We start from the raw sequence: 18188 nt of genomic DNA, 5'->3' as shown, positions 1-18188 counted from the left end.
AAAGTTAGAGACATACTTGGCTTAGGGTCCGGGAGATGGGTTGGTGAATAAAATGCTTGCCATACAAGGATCCCCAGCACCCACATAAAAGGAGTCAGGCCAGGCGTGGTAGCATGCGCCTTTAATCTCAGCACCCGCCTGACAGAGGCAGGTAGATCTTTGTGAGTTCAAGACCAACCTGGTCTACAGAGTGAGTTCTAGGACAGTCAGAGATGCTGTCAAACAACAAAAGGCAACAAAAGCCAGGCATGGCAGTGTACACCTGTAACCCTGGTACTGGAGAGGTGGAGGCAGGTAGATCTGGGGCTGACTAGCGAAACTGCTGGAATGCAGAGCCACCGGCTCAGGTGGAAACCCTGTCTCAAAAAGTAAGCAGAGAACAATAGAGGAAGACGTGTGAAGTCGGCCGCTGATCTCTGTATGCACTCACAGGTGAGCACACCTGTGTACACACATGCATATGCGTGTATGTGCTCTTCCCCCTACCTGCACACAGATGACTGGGGAAAAAGGAAGATGTTTGGTTTAGATACCACGCTTGGCCACGTGTCATGTTTCCCTGTTGACTTTTGTTCTGGAATTTTTGAATTTGTTGTATGAAAATAGATTTTTTTTTTTTAAAAAAAAAATTGAGTATGTGACCCCAGCAGCCTATCAGGAACAAATAGATACCGGACCATAGCATCTGCCTCTGGACTCCGTCTGTTGGTTCTTGGGCTTTAATGGTCCCTCTTGCAGTCACATTGAAGAGATTCTGTGTGCTGTGTGTGCACTTTAGGGGCACAGCCTTCCAGAGAACAGGTGCCATAACACAGGGTTGTGGATTTGCCTTTTTTATTTTTTTTTTTACTTGTTGGGGGGCATATGAGCCCATATTTATCCAACCTAAGACATTGAAAATAATAAATACAACTAAATTCCAATAATAAAATAAGTTGAAACAAAAGTATAGAACTTGTCAACTGGATGCTTTTGTGTAGAGTTTGGGCTTCCGCTAGATGGCTGAAGGCTTGTCTGTCTCCAGCATGTGCTTTGGATATTTTGCTCTGAAGATTTCCGATGGACCATTTTCTCTGTGGATCCAGGTTTCTGAGATTGTTTGCAGCTGTGAGTGTGTTTACAGCTCCTCCTTGTGTGGAGTCAACACTGCTGTCGTCTGAGGATAGCTAAGGTGCCGTGTTCGCCACAGTCCTTCTGGGCTGGGCAATCATTAAGGTAACTAGGTTGCAGAAGATGCTACTTAAAATTGTAAGTAGATTTTAGTTATCTGTATACGGTGTATGTGGTTTGCCTCTGCCTCTGCTTCCCCCTTGCTCACGGGGGAAGTGGTTTATTCCAGGGAGTAGAAGAAGGAGACTGCCCTGGAATGTGTGTTGTTGATGTGTGGACAGAGCTTGTTTCAGGCTCCGTATGCCTAACAGATGTTCTGCTCTCCTTCCCCAGGGTTCCGCTACGGAAGCGATATAATTCCTTTTTCTAAAGTGGATGAGGAACAAATGAAATATAAATCGGAGGGGAAGTGCTTCTCTGTTTTGGGATTTTGTAGATCTTCTCAGGTACAGCAATTACTGTGCAGTTGTGAACAAAATGCATGCCTTGAGCTTTTGATTGGTTATTTTATTCATAATTCATACTTATTTCCCATTCAGTCTTCTTAAATGTAGTTTGGGGATGACTGTTACTGTTTTTTTATTTAAAAATTTTTAATTTGTGTGTGGGTGTAGATGCATATGTCCACGTGAGAGGACGACATTAGGTGCCCATTCCTCGGGTGCCGAGCTGTGATATTTTTGGAATAGGGCCTTTTACTGTCATTGAACTTGTCAACTTGGCTTGGCTGGCTGGCCAGTGAGCCCCAGGGATCTGTCTTTCTCCCTCACCAGTGCTGGGATTACAAGCACTTGTGGGTTCAGGGGATTGAACTCATGTCTTTGTGTTTGCTATTTGAACTATCTTCCCAGCCCATCATCTTTGATATTTGAAAAGAAAAACCAAGATATAGAGACTTGTCATAAATCTGAAGACTACATTCACTAAGCTACTTTCTCACTACCTAGTTTTTCTGTAGTTGTATGGCTTACTCAAACTGGCGTATGTATATGGAGTCTAGCTTTGAAAGTCAACTCAATCTTAGAATATCATTTATTTATTTATTTTTAAAGATTTATTTATTTGTTTATACAGTATCCTGGTACCAGAAGAGGGCACCAGATCTCATTATAGGTGGTTGCTGGGAATTGAACTCAGGACCTCTGGAAGAGCAGTCAGTACTCTTAATCACTGAGCCATCTCTCCAGCCCTCACTTATTTATTTTTAATATATATTTTTAAAATGTACTTTTTGTTATGTGTGTGTCTGTGGGGCTGTGTGTGGGCTCATGTATGTGAGTGCAGGTGCTTGAGGAGGTCAGAGGGGTCAGGTCCCTCTGGAGCTGTCAGTGTGAGCCCCTTGCCATGGATGCTGTGTCAAACTTGGGTCCTCTGGAAGGGAGGGATGTGCTCCTAACCACGCCGTCTCCTAGTCCAGAATGTCATTGATTTATGTTGGGCACCTTTCTCCTCAGTTTCTGGTGTAGGGTTTTAGGACGCGCACCTTATCTGTAAGTCACATGGATTTTTAGGTACCAAAGTGTATTTACATGAAATAGACACACTGGGGAGTGCAACAGCTTACCAGGGGGTCCCACGTGCTCTCCTAGGAACATTGTTCAAAGATTCCCAGAGATCTAGGTTCGCTATTCTTGGGATAGACTGAAAAATGCTAAATCATAGCTAATAAATATAAATATAAATATAATCTTAAAAAAATTTCAAGACAGTGTTTCTGTGTAGCCCTAGAACTCACTCTATAGACCAGCCTGGCCTCAAACTCAGAGATCCACCTGCTTCTGCTTCCCCAGTGTTGGGTTAAAGGCATGAGCCACCACCGCCCAGAAACTATTATCTTTTTATGTGTATTTCTCCCTAAATTCCTAGAGATAAAGAGATTTTTATTGGAGAACTCAGGTGGGAATTGTAGTGAAAGTGAATGCCATCCAGTATGGATTTGAAGTTCTTTATGCTGCTCTAGCACACAAGCCTTGTGTACTTTTAGTGTTAGGTTAGTTCAGCGAAGTTCCATATTTTTACAAGTGTTTTCAGAACTCATAAACCAAGGCCATCAGGGAGACATAAAACAAGGAGACAAGGCTGAGTAGTTAAGAACAACTCTGCTTGAGGACCAGAATTTGGTTCTCAGCACCATGTCAGGTGACACACAGTTGCCTATTACTTTCGTTCAAGGGTATCTGGCAGCTTCTTCTGGTGTCCAGAAGCATCTGCATATACATGGTATACATTTACACACACACACATGCACATACACACACACACACACACAATCTTTAAAAAACAAATACCTCTGTAAGCCAAAAAGTGAGCAAACTTACTTAAAATTTCTAAGAATGAGTCAGGCATGATGGTGCACGTCTCCAATCCCAGCGCCCAGGAGGCAAAAGCAGGTGCATCTCTGTGAACTCAAGGCCAACCTGGTGGTTTACAGAGCAAGTTCCAGGAAATCCTGGGCTGTTACACAGAGAAACTCTGTCTTGAAAAGCTAAAATGAACAACTCTAAGAATGTACTGAAATGAGATGTACTAAGTAAAAATAACTATTTTTTGAAGTTTAGAACTCCTAATTTTTTTTAAGATTTTTAAAATTTATTTATTATGTATACAGTATTATGCCTGCATGCCAGAAGAGGGCACCAGATGGTTGTGAGCTACCATGTGGAAGCTGGGAATTGAACTCAGGACCTCTGTAAGAGCAGTCAGTGCTCTTAACCTCTGAGCCATTTCTCCAGCCCCCTCTAAAATTTCTTTAAAGTAAAATTATTTACATTGTGAAGTATATAAGTTAAAATTTCTGATTATTAATGGCAATGCTTATTAATTTTGAGTGAAACTAACCTTTATACTAATTTATAGAAAATTGTCTCCTCTTTTTAAAAAAGGTCTATTTTTATTTTTTATTTCAATGTGCATGTAATCTGTGAGTATATCTGTGTACCATAAGCATGCAGTGCAGGCAGAGGCCAGAAGAGGGTGCTAGGCCCCGGGAATTGGAATAACAGATAGTTGTCACGCGGGGGTTGGGTATTGAACTTGGTTCTTCTGGAAGAGCAGTCAGTGCTCTTAACCACTGAGCCATCTCTCCAGCCCTTCTCCACCCCCTTTTTTTTTTGAGACAGGTTCCTAATGTATTCCTGACTAGCCCACAACTTGTTATGTAGACCAGGCTGGCCTCGGGCTCATAGAGATCTTCTTCTTTTGCTTCCCGTTGCTGGGATTAAAGATGTACATCATCACATCTGACTGAAGCAGTCCTTTCTGCCTGTGTCTAGATAGACAGACAAACCCTAGTCCACACCTTTTAGTATAATTCAAAACTGCGAATACTGAAAACTCTTACGCCAGGTTGGAAGTGAGGGCCTATTTTAGCTAAGTAACAAAGCAAAACAGGGAGAACAGAGCCAGAGAACAAAACAAAACAAAAAAATACATTCCTTTTAAAAATATTTATATTAGCTTCAAATTTTACTTTTAAAAACTTGAAGTGCTTTCTGGATCAATTTTTAACTTCTAAATCAATTTTACTTTATTGATTTTTGCTTTTGAAGGAGGAAATACTTTTATTCAAGTCTGGGTTTAGGAAAATGGGTAAAGATTGTCCATCTCAAAGAGAAGAATTCTCCTGCTCCTCAAAGTGAAAGAAGGGTCTCACATGTTTCCTTAGATAGGACAGTCACAGGCTCGACAGGCTTACACATGCTATTTATCTTTTTACCCAGCAGTCATGCAGGGCTACTTTGCAACTTTGTTTTAAAGTTCCATCTCAGACAAGTATCATGAAAATATTATCATTATAACTATCATTCAGTGAATAATTACAGTGTTCCAGCATGTAAGCGTTTGATAAAAATTCTCATTTAATTACTATACCCTCTCAGGCATATTCTATAGTATGTATTTTTTTTAAGATTAGGAAATTGAAGATTAGCCCCATTATGTAACTAGCCCAAGATCATACAGCAAAATGAGTGGACATGGGTTTTGAATCCCCAAAGTCAGTGCCATTATTTATGTATTTTTAAAATGTACGTTGGTGTTTTGCCTGCATGTATGTCTGTGTGAGGGTACAAACAGTCTTGAACTGCCATGTGGTTGCTGGGAATTGAGCCCAGGTCCCCTGGAAGAGCAGTCAATGCTCTTAACTGCTGAGCTATCTCTGCAGCCCCGTCTGTACCGTTATTTAAGTGGCACACTATTATTATTTATTATTTAGCTCATCACATGAACTAGCATGGTTTTGAGTAGCCCGCTGTACGTATTATCTTAACCAAAGGCGTTAAACATAGTATTTCCATGGGGAATATGATAAAATACAGATATGTGCAGACTAGTGATTATCAGTTATCTGAAATAAAATCTCAGGGTCTTCACTAGGAATGTTGATAAAATACCATTTCTGGAATGAATTGGTATGAAATATTTGTGTGTGTGGATGGTGATTGATTGTTTGCTAGCCAAGCACGCCACCACTGAGCTACACCGTGTGTGTGTGTGTGTGTGTGTGTGTGTGTGTGTGTGTGTGTGTGCTGTTTTCTTTAAAATATCAAGCAGTTTTTCAGTTCTTTTGCCAAGTTGTCAGGTGTTCTGGGTATATAATTGTAAGAATTTAGCTATTGGCTTCCCTCCAAGTTCTTTGCTGTTCTTTGAAAAATTCATTTAGGTGCACTAGGAAAAGATAGCACTAACTATTTCTTAAAGATTTGTTTTTATGTGGCTGGAAAGATGACTCAGTGGTTCAGAGAACTGTCTGCTCTTCCAGAGGACCTGAGTTCAATTCTCATGTGGCAGCTCACAAATATCTGTAACTCCATTTCCAGAGCACCTGGCAATGGTATACCTCACAATGATATAGATGCAGACAAAACACCAATGCACATAAAACATAAGTAAATTTTAAAAGATCTGTTTTTATTTTTAATTATGTGTTTATGTGTGCACCTATGTGTAGGTGCGTGCATATGATTGCAGGTGCCTGTGGAGCCCAGAGATCATGGATCCCCTGGAGCTTTACAGGTAGTTGTGAGTCACCTGACATGAGTGTTGGGAACCAAACCGAGGGATTTTGCAAGAGCAGTGTGTGTGCTTAACTGCTGAGCCATCTCTCCAACACCCTCAGTAGCTATTTTTTGGATTAATCAAAAAAATATAATAGGACTATCATACATTCTCACAGGGTAAGTAAATCTCTGTGAATATGCCATATGGAACTGTGGGGCTACTCTGGTGTGCCTTAGAATAGTGGCTTTCTGCTGGGAGATGGAAGCAGAAGTGAGGGGTATTTGAATTACGGGGACCTCACACCTCTGCAGCTGAGTGAGTGTTCATGAGCTGCAGTTACAGGAAAGTGCTCCTAGTTTCTCAGCTTCAGAGGAAAGAGTGCAGGAAAACACAGATAAGAAACGCTGCCAAGTACAGCTCACAACACTTTCTTCCAAATAAGCCCCAGGCTCCAGTTACGCGGATGGTGAGAGCTTGTTCTTGGTAGATGGGTATAGGGATTGTGATGTAAGGAACTTTAAGATTCATTTTCTAGTTGGGCATTTGTAGAGTCTGTCTTATTGCATTTCAGGAGGGGACAAGGACCGGCAGTACATTTTGTTTACCTGATTTCCCTGCCTCCAACCTGCTGAGAATGGTTCTTTGCTTTGGTCTCTGCGGTTCATCAGGTGCTTGTTACTGCTCCTGAGGAATTTATTCCTAAGGGGCTTTATGAGACAGTCTTTGCTAATCTCTAATTTCCCCCTTTCCCCTTGCAGCGTGTGGCCACCACACTCTAAAAGCAGTACTGATGAGCAGATACTATGCACCTGTCACTCCGGATTGCCACTCACTGTTATGTCTGCCCAGGGTCTAGTATATAGACCTTGTTTTTCTTTTTCTTTTCCAAGATGTACTCATTTTTATGTGTATGTGTATGTGTTCTCCTGTGTGTGTGTGTGTGTGTGTGTGTGTACATCATGTCCATGCCCTTTGTAAGAGCAGCTGCTGCTCTTAGCAGCTGAGCCCTCTCTCCAACCCTTAGACTTTTCCTTTGGTTAGTTCTTGGCTGAGGTGTCAGTGTGTGCATGCTTCTTCTGAAACCTTTGCTAGCAAGTCCAGTTCTGTGTTCTTAGGACATCATATAACATTGGACAGCATTGCATTGAATTCCTTCTGAAGGACCTGGCTACATCCTGTTCACTGCTCTGTTTTAGTAGATAATATAAAGAACAATACAGGGCATGGGCTGGGTGCTTATCAAGTTAAGCTTCAGGTACTAAATTGTTTCTTGTCACTCTTGATATAAGAACAATTTGAGTAGACATTCTTAGCAATGTGTGACCTTACAGCTGTGTTTATTTCTCATTCTGCTTCAAAACTAATTTTCCCCATCTCTTGTAGGTCCATAGAAGATTCTTTATGGGATATCAAGTTCTAAAGGTCTTTGCAGCAAAAGATGATGAGGTGAGTTGGGTGTGGAACTTTGAGATAGTACTACAAAATCGAGCTGTTATTTTAGGGAAGTGGGTTGATTATGGTCCTTTTTTTAAATTTTTTTTTTTTTGAGGCAAGGTTTCTCTGTGTAGTCCTGGCTGTCCTAGAACTCTCTTATACCAGGTTGACCTCAAACTCAGAAATCAGCTTGTCTCTGCCTCCCAGATGCTCGGATTAAAGGTATGCACCACCACACATGGCCTGCCTTTCTGTTTTAAATGATATGAACAGTTTTCAATAGTGGTGGGAAAATCACCAACCTTTAACTCTGACAATGGGAAAATGATAAATGAGTTTGTTTTTGCTTGAGCATAAGACTGGAGGCCATAGTCTTGCACAAAGAGTAACCTTTGACCAGTCTGACTTAGGTGTAGGAATTTCCTGTCAGGTGTTCAGGAGGGTTGGGTCAGGTTGACACTTGTTTAGTGTTTAGTCTGGTGTGTGGACCTGGAGAGTGGGCCTGACCTGGAAACTGTTTCCTCTTTCGCCATGTTCCTGAGAGTCTCTACTGTCAGGCTGGCCTCTTGCTGGCTGACAACTTTGATGACTTGCATGTCCTACATTCACACCTTGCTCCTTGTTTTCTTTCTGAAATATTAAGTCAACACTTAATATTTCATTGGTGTTGATTTTAACTGAAAATTTCAATATAAAATGTGTTTAAGAGAGTAAGTAGGCTTCTAAAATCCAAAAGCATGTGTATTAGAAAATAATGAATTTAATGTAGAAGATTGATTTGTGGTGGGAGTAGGGTATTGGTGACCTCTTTTCTCCCCACCTCTGGAATGTGGCTGGCTGCTCACCTAGTAGATGGTCCTGTGATTGTTGTCTGAGAACAGTTAAAATTAGGAAAAGAAGATGCTTTTCTTCCACTTTACTGGTGGGGTGAGTTCATTACAACACATAGATGACTTCCCATTTGAGAATTCTAGTTCATGGTTTTCTTCTGAATCAAGCCTTCTTAGAGGCTGTGCTGGTCTGGTCTGGTGTGTATTGTTAAACCATGACTTTTTAAACTTCAGCTGTGCATTTAATCCCCGCTTGTTTTCCTTTTCCACCAAGGAGATTGTGATGGCTTCACGAGCACTGTTAGGAGGCAGTGAGAAAATGCTCTGTCACAGAGCCGCACTGAGGCACGCGAGCTGCGTTCAGATTCACAATAAGTGACTAAGTTCTGTTGTCAAAGTCAAGTGAAAACGTAGGGACAGCTTCCTAACAAAGCAGCTTGTGTTTGGAATAAGGACCGGGATTGCACTAGATGCATGTACGTGAGCGTGGTAGCTGGTGTGCTTGAAGAAGGGAGGAAGGTTTGGGGTTTTATTAGGACCGGGACATCTGTGCAGTTGTTATGAAAGATATCCCATTGGCACATTGGTGCTCTGGGGAGTGGGTACACCCTGATTGGCGTGCTGTGGAAGTTCCTCGGTAAGGTTAGCTGCAAGGTTATAGCTGGCCGTTCTGCAGTCAGTTACTAAGTACAGATAGATCCAAAGGTAGGGCAAGCTGTCTCTGATTGTTTCCTTGAGATAATTTGGGGCAGGTATTGGTGACCTGGGTGTTTCTTTTTTCCCAAAGTCCTTCGATTTCTATTTTTGTGGATTGTAACAGATATGGCTTTTATGTGTTATAAGGTCACTTGGAAGTTTTTTTTTTTTTTTAAAAAAAAAAGATACCTTCATTTCCTAATGGCCCCTTGGTGTCTGTCAGTTTTTGGTGTGGTAGTCAAAAACTGGTATTATCTAACTGGAGCTCATGTGATACATAGGAGAATAGGGAAAGCGCTGCTGTATGAGAGCTTGCAGTAAAAGCTGCATGCAGCAGGCTCGTGTGGGTAGACGGGGAGTAGGAGGGCGATGACAGACGTAATAGTTGTCTTCATGCAATCTGGGGATGATCATGTGGAGCAGACATTAATCTGTGCTTTGCACCAGAGACGTGAACTGGGGCCAACAGGTGGGGGTTGCTCCAAGATTGCTAACTCCAGGTGGGTTGCTCTATGTGAGGTAGTCAGATGCCCGTCTCTGGAAGTTTGCCAGCGAGGTCTCCAATAGTACCCATCATGGTCATTGTAAGGTGTAGTGGGAGCTGCGGGCAGGCCTGCTTTTCATCCTGCCCGGCTCCCGCATAGCTAGCTTAGCCCCGGAAATAACAGCACACAAATTGTATTCATTTAAATACTGCCTGGCCCATTAGTTTCAGCCTCTTATTGGCTAACTCTCACATCTTGACTAACCCATTTCTATTAATGTGTTTAGCACCACGAGGTGGTGGCTTACCAGGAAAGATTCAGCATGTCTGACCTGGTGGCTGGATCCTGGATCCATGGCGTCGGACCCAGAGAGGAGAGGCATGACGATTGCCTCACTTCCCTCTTCCTCCCAGCATTCTGCTCTGTCTTCCCCGCCTACCTATGTTCTGACCTATCGGGTCAAGCAGTTTTCTTTATTAATTAACCAATGAAAGCAACAGATAGATAGATAGAAAACCCTCCCACATCAGTAAGGGTTGTTAAAGCAGGTGAATATTACTGGTTTTCAATTAAAATATTCTGTGAATAACTCCTTAAAATTTTTCTCTGGCTATTTACTTGTGATTGTGTGTGTGTGTGTGTGCGTGTGTGTGTGTGTGTGTGTGTGTGTGTGTAGACTGTATACATTTATGTGCTGATTTGCACTGTGTGTGGACAAAAAGGGGAGAGGAGGAAGAAAAGGAATGGGGACTCAGTTGAGTTAAATGCAGGACTAGTATTGTTACAATATAGAAGATAATCTTTAGCTGGGTAGTGGTGGTGCACACCTTTAATTCTAGCACTTGGGAAGCAGAGGCAGGCGGATCTCAGTTAGTTTGAGGCCAGCCTGGTCTACAAAGCGAGTTCCAGGACAGTTTAGGATTGTTTCAGAGAAACCCTGTCTCAAAAAACAAAAACAAACAAACAAACAAAAAAAGATCATTAACCCATCATCATTTATATTAAATATCCTGATTGGTCTTGTCACACAAATTCAAATTTCAAACAAATTAGAAAGAGTTTCTTCCTTAGACATTTTGCTTTTCTGGTCCTCTTTTATGGGACGTAGTATTAGAACGTGCATGTCGTGTTTGCTACGTGTCTCATTTGTACTAGTAAAGAACATGTTTGCTCAGTGAAGTCACAGAGTCCTCTTCGCTCTGTGACAGGGTTAGTGTAAGTCTTCCTTGAAATGAGGGAGATTTCTCTCTTTTGAAATCTGTAGACAATTTTGATGGCAAGCTATTGAGGCCATAGGTTTGTATGAAGGGGTGGGGTACGGGTTAGCTATGGTACAGGAAAAGTGTAGTGTTTGGGAATTGGGAAGATGAAACTGAGCAAGGCAGATCTGAAATGGGTTAGGAGACATGGTGGAGTTGCAACCAGAAGGAAATTACATGAGCAGAAGCCCCAGGAGACGCAAAGTACAAGACCCAGCCCTACTACTGATCAGCTCTACGAGGCTGGAGTAGAACTGTTCCCGGTTGGTAGAAGGGACTGACATGGCTCTTTGGGCAGGAGCAGTAATGGGCTTGAGAGATGGCACAGAAGTCGAGTTGAGGGATGAGGAAGGTATTGTCAGGGGCTTTGAGGCCATAGTTTGGTTGAGTGGGAGGAGCTGTTAGGGGAAGTAGGGTTACAAGAGGGAAGGGTAGTAGTGGTGTGGCCAGGTGAGGCGTCTGGCCGCAGTCTATACCCGCATCTAGGAGAATCTGTTTGTGTGGCCATTCTAGGGTTACAGGCACTTGCAGCCTAGATTTTTATGTGGATGCTAGAGACTCAAGCATAGATGCCAGAGATTTGACATTAGATCTTTAATCAATTAGAACAAGCACTCTTACTCACTGAGCTGTCTCCCCACCCTCTTAGAAGAGTTTCAAAGATTTTTGACTCTTCAACTCATGGGACTAGATGAAATAATCACTAAGTTGAATTTTAGAGCAAGAGGAAGAAAGGAAGGTGGAAAGTAGACTTTAAGAAGTAATTGGAAGAAGAAAACAACTTGGGGAACAGTGGCCCACACAGAGTAGAGGACCCTGTTAGTTCTGCAGTCAGAGTGTGGAGAAAGAGGGTCAGGCAGGAAGCTATGGTGAGTCCACCAACCAAAGATTTGGCAGGTAGAAGTCATGGACTCTGGAAGGTAGTTTCATTAAGAAAGTAGAAAGCATAGCTGAATTGAATCAAAGAATAATCATGTTCTAAACAGATTCAGAAGGTTTTGAGGAAAAAAAGAGATACAGTAGTAATTCATACAAGGAGAGAGAAAGATTTTGTTTAGGAAAGCTAAGTCTTGAATTTATAGAGTGTGGGCTTAAACTCATAGAAAAGGAGGTCAAAGTTGTAGGGGTCTAGTTAGTAAAGTCGTAAAGAGTCACACTAAGAATACTATTGGATCCTGAAGTGTGGAAACGGACGCTGTTTTGTTTTGCCTGTTGGTGTTGTAGATGCAGCCCAGGGTTTTGCACATGCTAAGCAGGTATTCTACCCCTGAGCTGTGGAGACTTAGAAAAGATGCCTGAAACAGGAAGAGACCCCTGTGTGAGTGTCCAGGCCCTGTCGTTTGTGTGGACACTCATATGCTGGACCTGTGCTGACACACACATGTTTCTTCCAGGCGGCGGCTGTAGCCCTTTCTTCCCTTATTCATGCTTTGGATGAATTAAACATGGTTGCCATCGTTCGATATGCTTATGACAAAAGAGCGAATCCTCAAGTTGGTGTAGCTTTTCCTTATATTAAGGATGCCTATGAGGTAAACCTGTAGGCCTTTCTCGTCCTCCCCTGCCCTGTTTTCACCTTTTTGTTTTTAAAAATCCATTTTTTTGAATTATTGGGGATCCATCCCGTGCAACCCATGGCTTCACACCTGCAAGGCTATTCTTCATTTCCCCTCTGTCCCTTTATTCTAAGCACTGCTTTGGGATCTTGTTAAAATACACATTCTAGTTCTGTAAGTCTGAGTGGGCCCTGTTTATAAATTTCTTGCAAACTCCCAGATAGTGTTGGGATTTGCTGGTCCATGAGCCAGCTTTTCAGTTAGAAAACAACATGACTCATGAAAGTATTTAAGGGTCTTTTTATTAAACTAGTAAAGGTGACGCAAGGCTTTCTCCGAGTTCTCATCCTTTTGGCCCTTTCAGAGCCGCGTGGGAAATCACCTCCAGTTTAGCACATAAGGACCATGAATAAAGACTGTAGATGTGCTTTTATTGTGACTCCTGTGGAGTTCAGTCTACTTGAGGCTCTCCTATTTAAAGTACAGATCAGGATTGCTTCCCAGTTCTGCTGAGAACTCCATGTGGCCAGGATGTAAGAGAAGGTAGAGATACTGACTTCCTAGTCAGATGTCCTGCCATCCAGGCTCTTCCCATTTTTCCTGGTTGGTCCTGCATTTTGCAGTTCTTTATCAGGCTTCCTTGAGACATCTCATTTGTATCTGGTATCTGTCATACTGTTTGCAAGTGTGAAGTTATTAGTAGTCAAATACTTTATTTTACATGTGTCAGATTTAGACTAAGTTTGGAAGTATTTCTGCTGTGCCTCTTCCACAGCTCCTGGGACCACTTATATATAGTTCCATTAATTTGATGGCTTCTGCTTTTTATCTCCTTCTTTCTCATTAGTGTTTAGTTTATGTGCAGCTGCCTTTCATGGAAGACTTGCGGCAATACATGTTTTCATCACTGCGAAACAATAAGAAGTGCACTCCCACAGGTGAGTTTATTTCCACTTAGCTAGCTCACTAATGGCTCTTCATGCACGCTGGTTCTTGGGAAATCACCTGGCTACAGCTGCTGATGGTGCCAGGACTTCATGGGGTGAAGTAGTTGGATTCTAATCACACACTCCCAATAATGATGAGGATGGTTCAGCAGGTGTTCTGATAGGTCGCGGGTTCTCCTAACCTTCCCAACTGTCAGGTTCTCCCTTCTGACTTATGGCACACATCTGAGGAGCAGCTTGTTGGAGGTCTGTTCTCCAGTTGTGAGCAGAAAGTTTGCTGTCGCTGAAGCGAATTTGTGAATGTCCGTGTCCTGCATGCAGCTGAGACGACAGTGGCAGTAGTCAGAGTGCTGTCTCTGCTTTCTTCTTCCTTAGAGTTTACAGCCGCAGTTCAGTTCTCGCTGTTGCTTGTTGCTGGCTCCCAGGAGTTACATCTGGCTGTAGATGTCGGGGTGCCAGAGTGATTCACAGTTATTAGCACTGTCTTCCAGGCAGCTCACAGTTTGTGTAGTTGTGTGTGGGCAGAATGTCAACGCCCCCTCCCCCCCATCCCGCAGCAAAAAATAAACAGCAATGAATGATGACAGAGGTTTTAGGAGAGGTCAGGAAATAGAACAGACAATGGAGGATGCTTTAGGTTACACACTGTATCATCCGTGTCACGGTAGGGCTAAGGAATGGAGAGGGGACTTTGCAAATGGGATTCTTTCTATGAATTCTTAGGGATCAGTGTGCTATAAAAATACCGAGAAACCAAATGTGTCCTTTCCTCTAGAGCTAGGTCTCTTTCTGTCATGGTGGAGGGTATGTGGACCTGAACATGAGAGAAGTCATGTGTTGTTGAGTGCGTCTCTGCCTCCTGATTATGAGTTAAGTAATTAAGGAAGCATCGGGGACTGATCTGAGGCTTCATGCTTACTAAGCACCCAGTTTAGCCACTGAGCTACACCCAGCCCTCATTCCAAACTCGTTGAGAAGTTATTTTATAAATTGGCCCGAATCTAAAAGTTGAACATCTTTTGATCAGCTGACCTATTTCCTGTAACTCAGTGATTTTTCTTAAAGCTATTGGCACCTTTCCCAAGTTGATGTTTAGGAAGGAGTTTATAATATCAGAGTGATCTAGCAAAAGCTAGCAGGTGAGATTCACTGAATGTTTTCTTGTGCAAGAAATAGATCTGAGTTGCCTTATTTATCATTCATGATGGTGATGGTTGTGGCATTGCTTGAAACCGCCTATGGACGTTTCAGACACAGGCAGACAGTGCCTCGGGAATGTCTATATACTCTTTCATCTTGTGACATTTAAGGAGTAGAGAATGGAAACATAAGGAACTCTTTGAAAGTGCTTACTTTTCCACTTTCCACCCGTGATTGACGTTAGACACAGTAGTTAGTTGGATGGCCTTGTGAACCGCCATGAACCAGCAGCATGCAAGGCATACAGGTGATAGAACAGTCAGCTTTCCAGGAAAGACTTGCTTCTTGTCCACATAGCTTTGGGCTGTGCCATTTGTATTGACTTGGTAGATTGTTACTGAAAGGCTCTCGCTAGAGATTAAGGAAGACATCTAAGGGAAATGGCCATGTTTCTGACATAAGGAACTTAAGAGTGTGAATGGATGTTCTCAGGTGTATATAGAATGCCAAATGAAAAGGTGACACCTACAGATGATGAATGTGCTTGTTCTGGTTGGGGTGTCGTCCTGTGGTGCTGCTGGCTCTGCTGACAGTTACACAAGGTCTTTAGAAAGCCTTGCTTAACTAGGAAGTTGTTTGTTGTTTGAAATGTTTTTCTCTTTAGCTAATTCTATTTTAGACATATTATCTCAGAGGATACTAAGTATTTTGTTCACATCTCCATAGGAGTTATATTTATTTATTTATTTAGGACAGATATTTTTCTGGAATAGACTCTTTAGTTTTTGATATGATACTCCATTGCCAAAGGCTCACTGAATGGTAGAGCTGGAATAGAGTCAAGAGGGCAGCTATTTGTTTTGTTTCCTTCCTTTCTTTTTTTTTTTCTTTTTTCTCCCCCTCCCCCTCCCCCACAGGGTTTCACTTTGTAGCCCTGGCTGGCCTGGAGCTTTGCTATGTAGATTAGGCTGACTTTGAATTGCCTCTGCCTCCCAGAGTACTGAGGTTAAAGGTGTGTGTTACCATGCCTGGTAGGTCAACTACTTTTTTTTGACATTTGTTTGTATTTTATGTGTATGGGTGTTTTGCTTGCATGTATGTCTGTGTATCATGCATGCCTAGTGCCCACAGAAGGCAGAAGATGGTGTTAGATTGACTAGAACTACGATTACAGCCAATTGTGGGTGCTGAAAATCAAATCTGGGTCTTTTGGAAGATCGTCTGTGCTCTTAACCTCTGAGCCATCTCTCCAGCCCCCAGGTCTTTTCTCAGATGAGAAAACCAAAGGTCAAGTTAAGCACTTGGATAACTAGGGGATCCTTCTTGGCAGAGCAGGTGCTGTATGACCCTGCTAGTGCTGCTGCGTTCAGAGGTGGAAAGCATTTGATTTGATGGAGTATAAATAGAAATAATCTTTTTTTTCCTGTTTGCTTCTTGGTTCATCGCTGTTTTAAGAGGCACAGCTGAGTGCTGTTGGCGATCTGATTGATGCTATGAGTTTGGTAAGGAAGAGTGAGGAAGAAGACACCGTTGAAGACTTGTTTCCAGTCTCCAAAATTCCAAATCCCGAATTTCAGAGACTATTCCAGGTGAGAAAGGCAAGGTCAGCAGTTATGGTTCTTTTTCCTTTTCTTTCTCTCTCCTCCCCTCCCTTCTTTTTCTTTTTGAGATGGCTGGCCTAGAACTCAATACATAGATCAGACTGGTTTTAAACTCACAGAGATCCGCCTGCCTCTAAAGCCATAGGTCAGCAGTGGTATGGAAACACCATGGGAACAGGAGGAGAGAGAGCTCGTGCACGGACAGCCTATGGAAACCCCCTCTGAGGTAGTAACATTGAATAGAGATCTAGAAGAGAAAGAAGGAGCCTGGTGTGGCTAGGGCCTGGTGCTGTAAGCCTGGCAGGATGGAGAGCCATATGTTTAGCCAATCCCATTTGTCTAGAGAGAACTTGGGGAGAAGGAGGGAAACCACTTCTAGGTGTGGGCAAGGATTTTCTCAAAAGGACTCTCGTCATCAGGAAATAAGGCCAGCAATTGACAGTGGGACCTCACGAACTGAGAACACTTTGCACACAAAAGGAAACAGTTAATGGAGTGAAGACAGTCACAGAGTGAGTGAAGAGGTTTTGTCAGCAATACCCCCAGCAAAGGATCAGTGTCTAGAACAGAGAACCCGTGAAAAGGCCGATGAAGCTCAAGGGAGTCGAGTATTAGGAACACACCAAGCAGGAGGTGAACTCGGAAGGAAATGAACATTCTATAGACAGGGAAGGCTTGTTGGTGTGTTGAAAGGGGATGCTGGAGGGAAGAGCACATGGACTTTTTAGATGAAATTGGTGTGGAATTCCTGAGGGGTCCCCAGAATTTGCAGGATACTGACTCCTAAGTGTTATTCACTATCAACCCCAGAATTTTTCTTTCAATAGGATGAAAACTTCTTTATTACATTTTCTTTGTTGTAGGGAAACAGTTGATGGAATAGAATAAATAATATACTTTATGATGTGAAATTACAAAAGCTATTCAACTCTTTTTCCTTCAAGATTACTAATATGCAAGCTGTTTACATGTGGGGATAGGACAGGGGCAGCTTAGTGACACATGCGTGTGCCCAGCATGTACGAGACCTGGGTCCGACCCATGGCAGTAATAAATGCACAGGAGGGAGACATCAGCTGTCTCACTCCATTTTTTTCTTAATGGCATCTGATTACCTACCTCGTGTACTGTTAGAGCAGTTGTTCTCAACCTGTGGGTCATGACCCCTTTTGTGTTGACCCTTTCACTGGGGTCACATATCAGATATCCTGCATATCAGATATTTACATTAAGATTCATAACAGTTGCAGAATTACAGTAGTGATGTAGCAATAAAAATAATTGTAAGGTTGGGGTCAGCACAGCATGAGGAACTAACTGCACTATAGGGTTACAGCATCAGGAAGGCTGAGAACCTTTGTGTTAGATACTGACTTTTTGGTCAAATATAAGTGCTGCTGAGGCCTGACTTAGACTAAGGAAGCGCAGATGCCCGAGTGGAAGCAGCCTGTGTCCAGTTCACTCACTTGGATGGTGGACAGCCTGCCTCACTCTTGGTCCTCCCCCACTCTCGGTGCTCCTTTCTGACATCCTTGTTCTCAGTCAGTATCTGTTAGACACTCATCATATGTGGGACATATTTTCTGTGCTTACAGTTTGTCAGTAAACAAGAGATCTCTGTTTTCAAGGGAAAGGACTATATAATAAATAAGTGAACCAAGCAATTGGACTATTTTAAATAAATGCTTGAAAACCACAGAATTGGGAAATGTTAGAGTTTGATTAGGTGATAGCATGGAAGTGGAGAGGCTGCTTCATTACAACATCAGGGGAAGTCTTTCTGAGAGATTAATATCTGAGCAAAGACCAGAATGATAAAAAGAGTTCAGCTCCGCCCAGAACTAGGAACAGGTAGAAGAGACAGGAGGAGAATTGAGTTAAGGACTCAGAGACAGGAATGAGCTTGGCTTGAGTGAACTCAGAGGGGTCGTCTTTACTTGGTTGTGATTAAGGAGGCAAATGGGAGGGCTAGATTCGGAATCGGGCTGTTTTGTACAGGACTTCCCAGGCTGTGAGAAGGAGCTTGTAGGAGTCACTTTTGTGCCCCAGAATACTTCATAGAAACAAGAGAGGGAAGGTGTCCATTGGCTCAGTTTCAGGGATTTTTACAGCTGGGAAGGCAGGGTGGAGCG

At 42.7% G+C, this 18188-nt stretch overlaps 1 protein-coding gene across 2 annotated transcripts in view; it reads left to right on the top strand.

Annotated features, from left to right (window-relative positions):
• Window positions 1-18188, top strand: part of Xrcc5 (X-ray repair cross complementing 5) — a 96629-nt gene that overhangs the window by 21345 nt on the left and 57096 nt on the right. For both annotated transcript variants that reach the window (XR_005286501.1, XM_038338727.1), the window contains exons 9-13: window positions 1444-1556; window positions 7492-7554; window positions 12207-12344; window positions 13216-13306; window positions 15911-16044. Coding sequence is in view for 1 of the 2 variants with exons in the window: in XM_038338727.1 (XP_038194655.1) it covers window positions 1444-1556; window positions 7492-7554; window positions 12207-12344; window positions 13216-13306; window positions 15911-16044 (539 nt within the window). In the remaining variant the exon portion in view is untranslated. The remainder of the gene's footprint in view (window positions 1-1443; window positions 1557-7491; window positions 7555-12206; window positions 12345-13215; window positions 13307-15910; window positions 16045-18188) is intronic.

This window comes from Arvicola amphibius, chromosome 8 (genome assembly GCF_903992535.2).
Source record: "Arvicola amphibius chromosome 8, mArvAmp1.2, whole genome shotgun sequence".
Classification (NCBI taxonomy): domain Eukaryota; kingdom Metazoa; phylum Chordata; class Mammalia; order Rodentia; family Cricetidae; genus Arvicola; species Arvicola amphibius.
The sequence above is the reverse complement of the archived record's forward strand: the minus strand, read 5'-3'. Positions and strand labels throughout refer to the sequence as shown.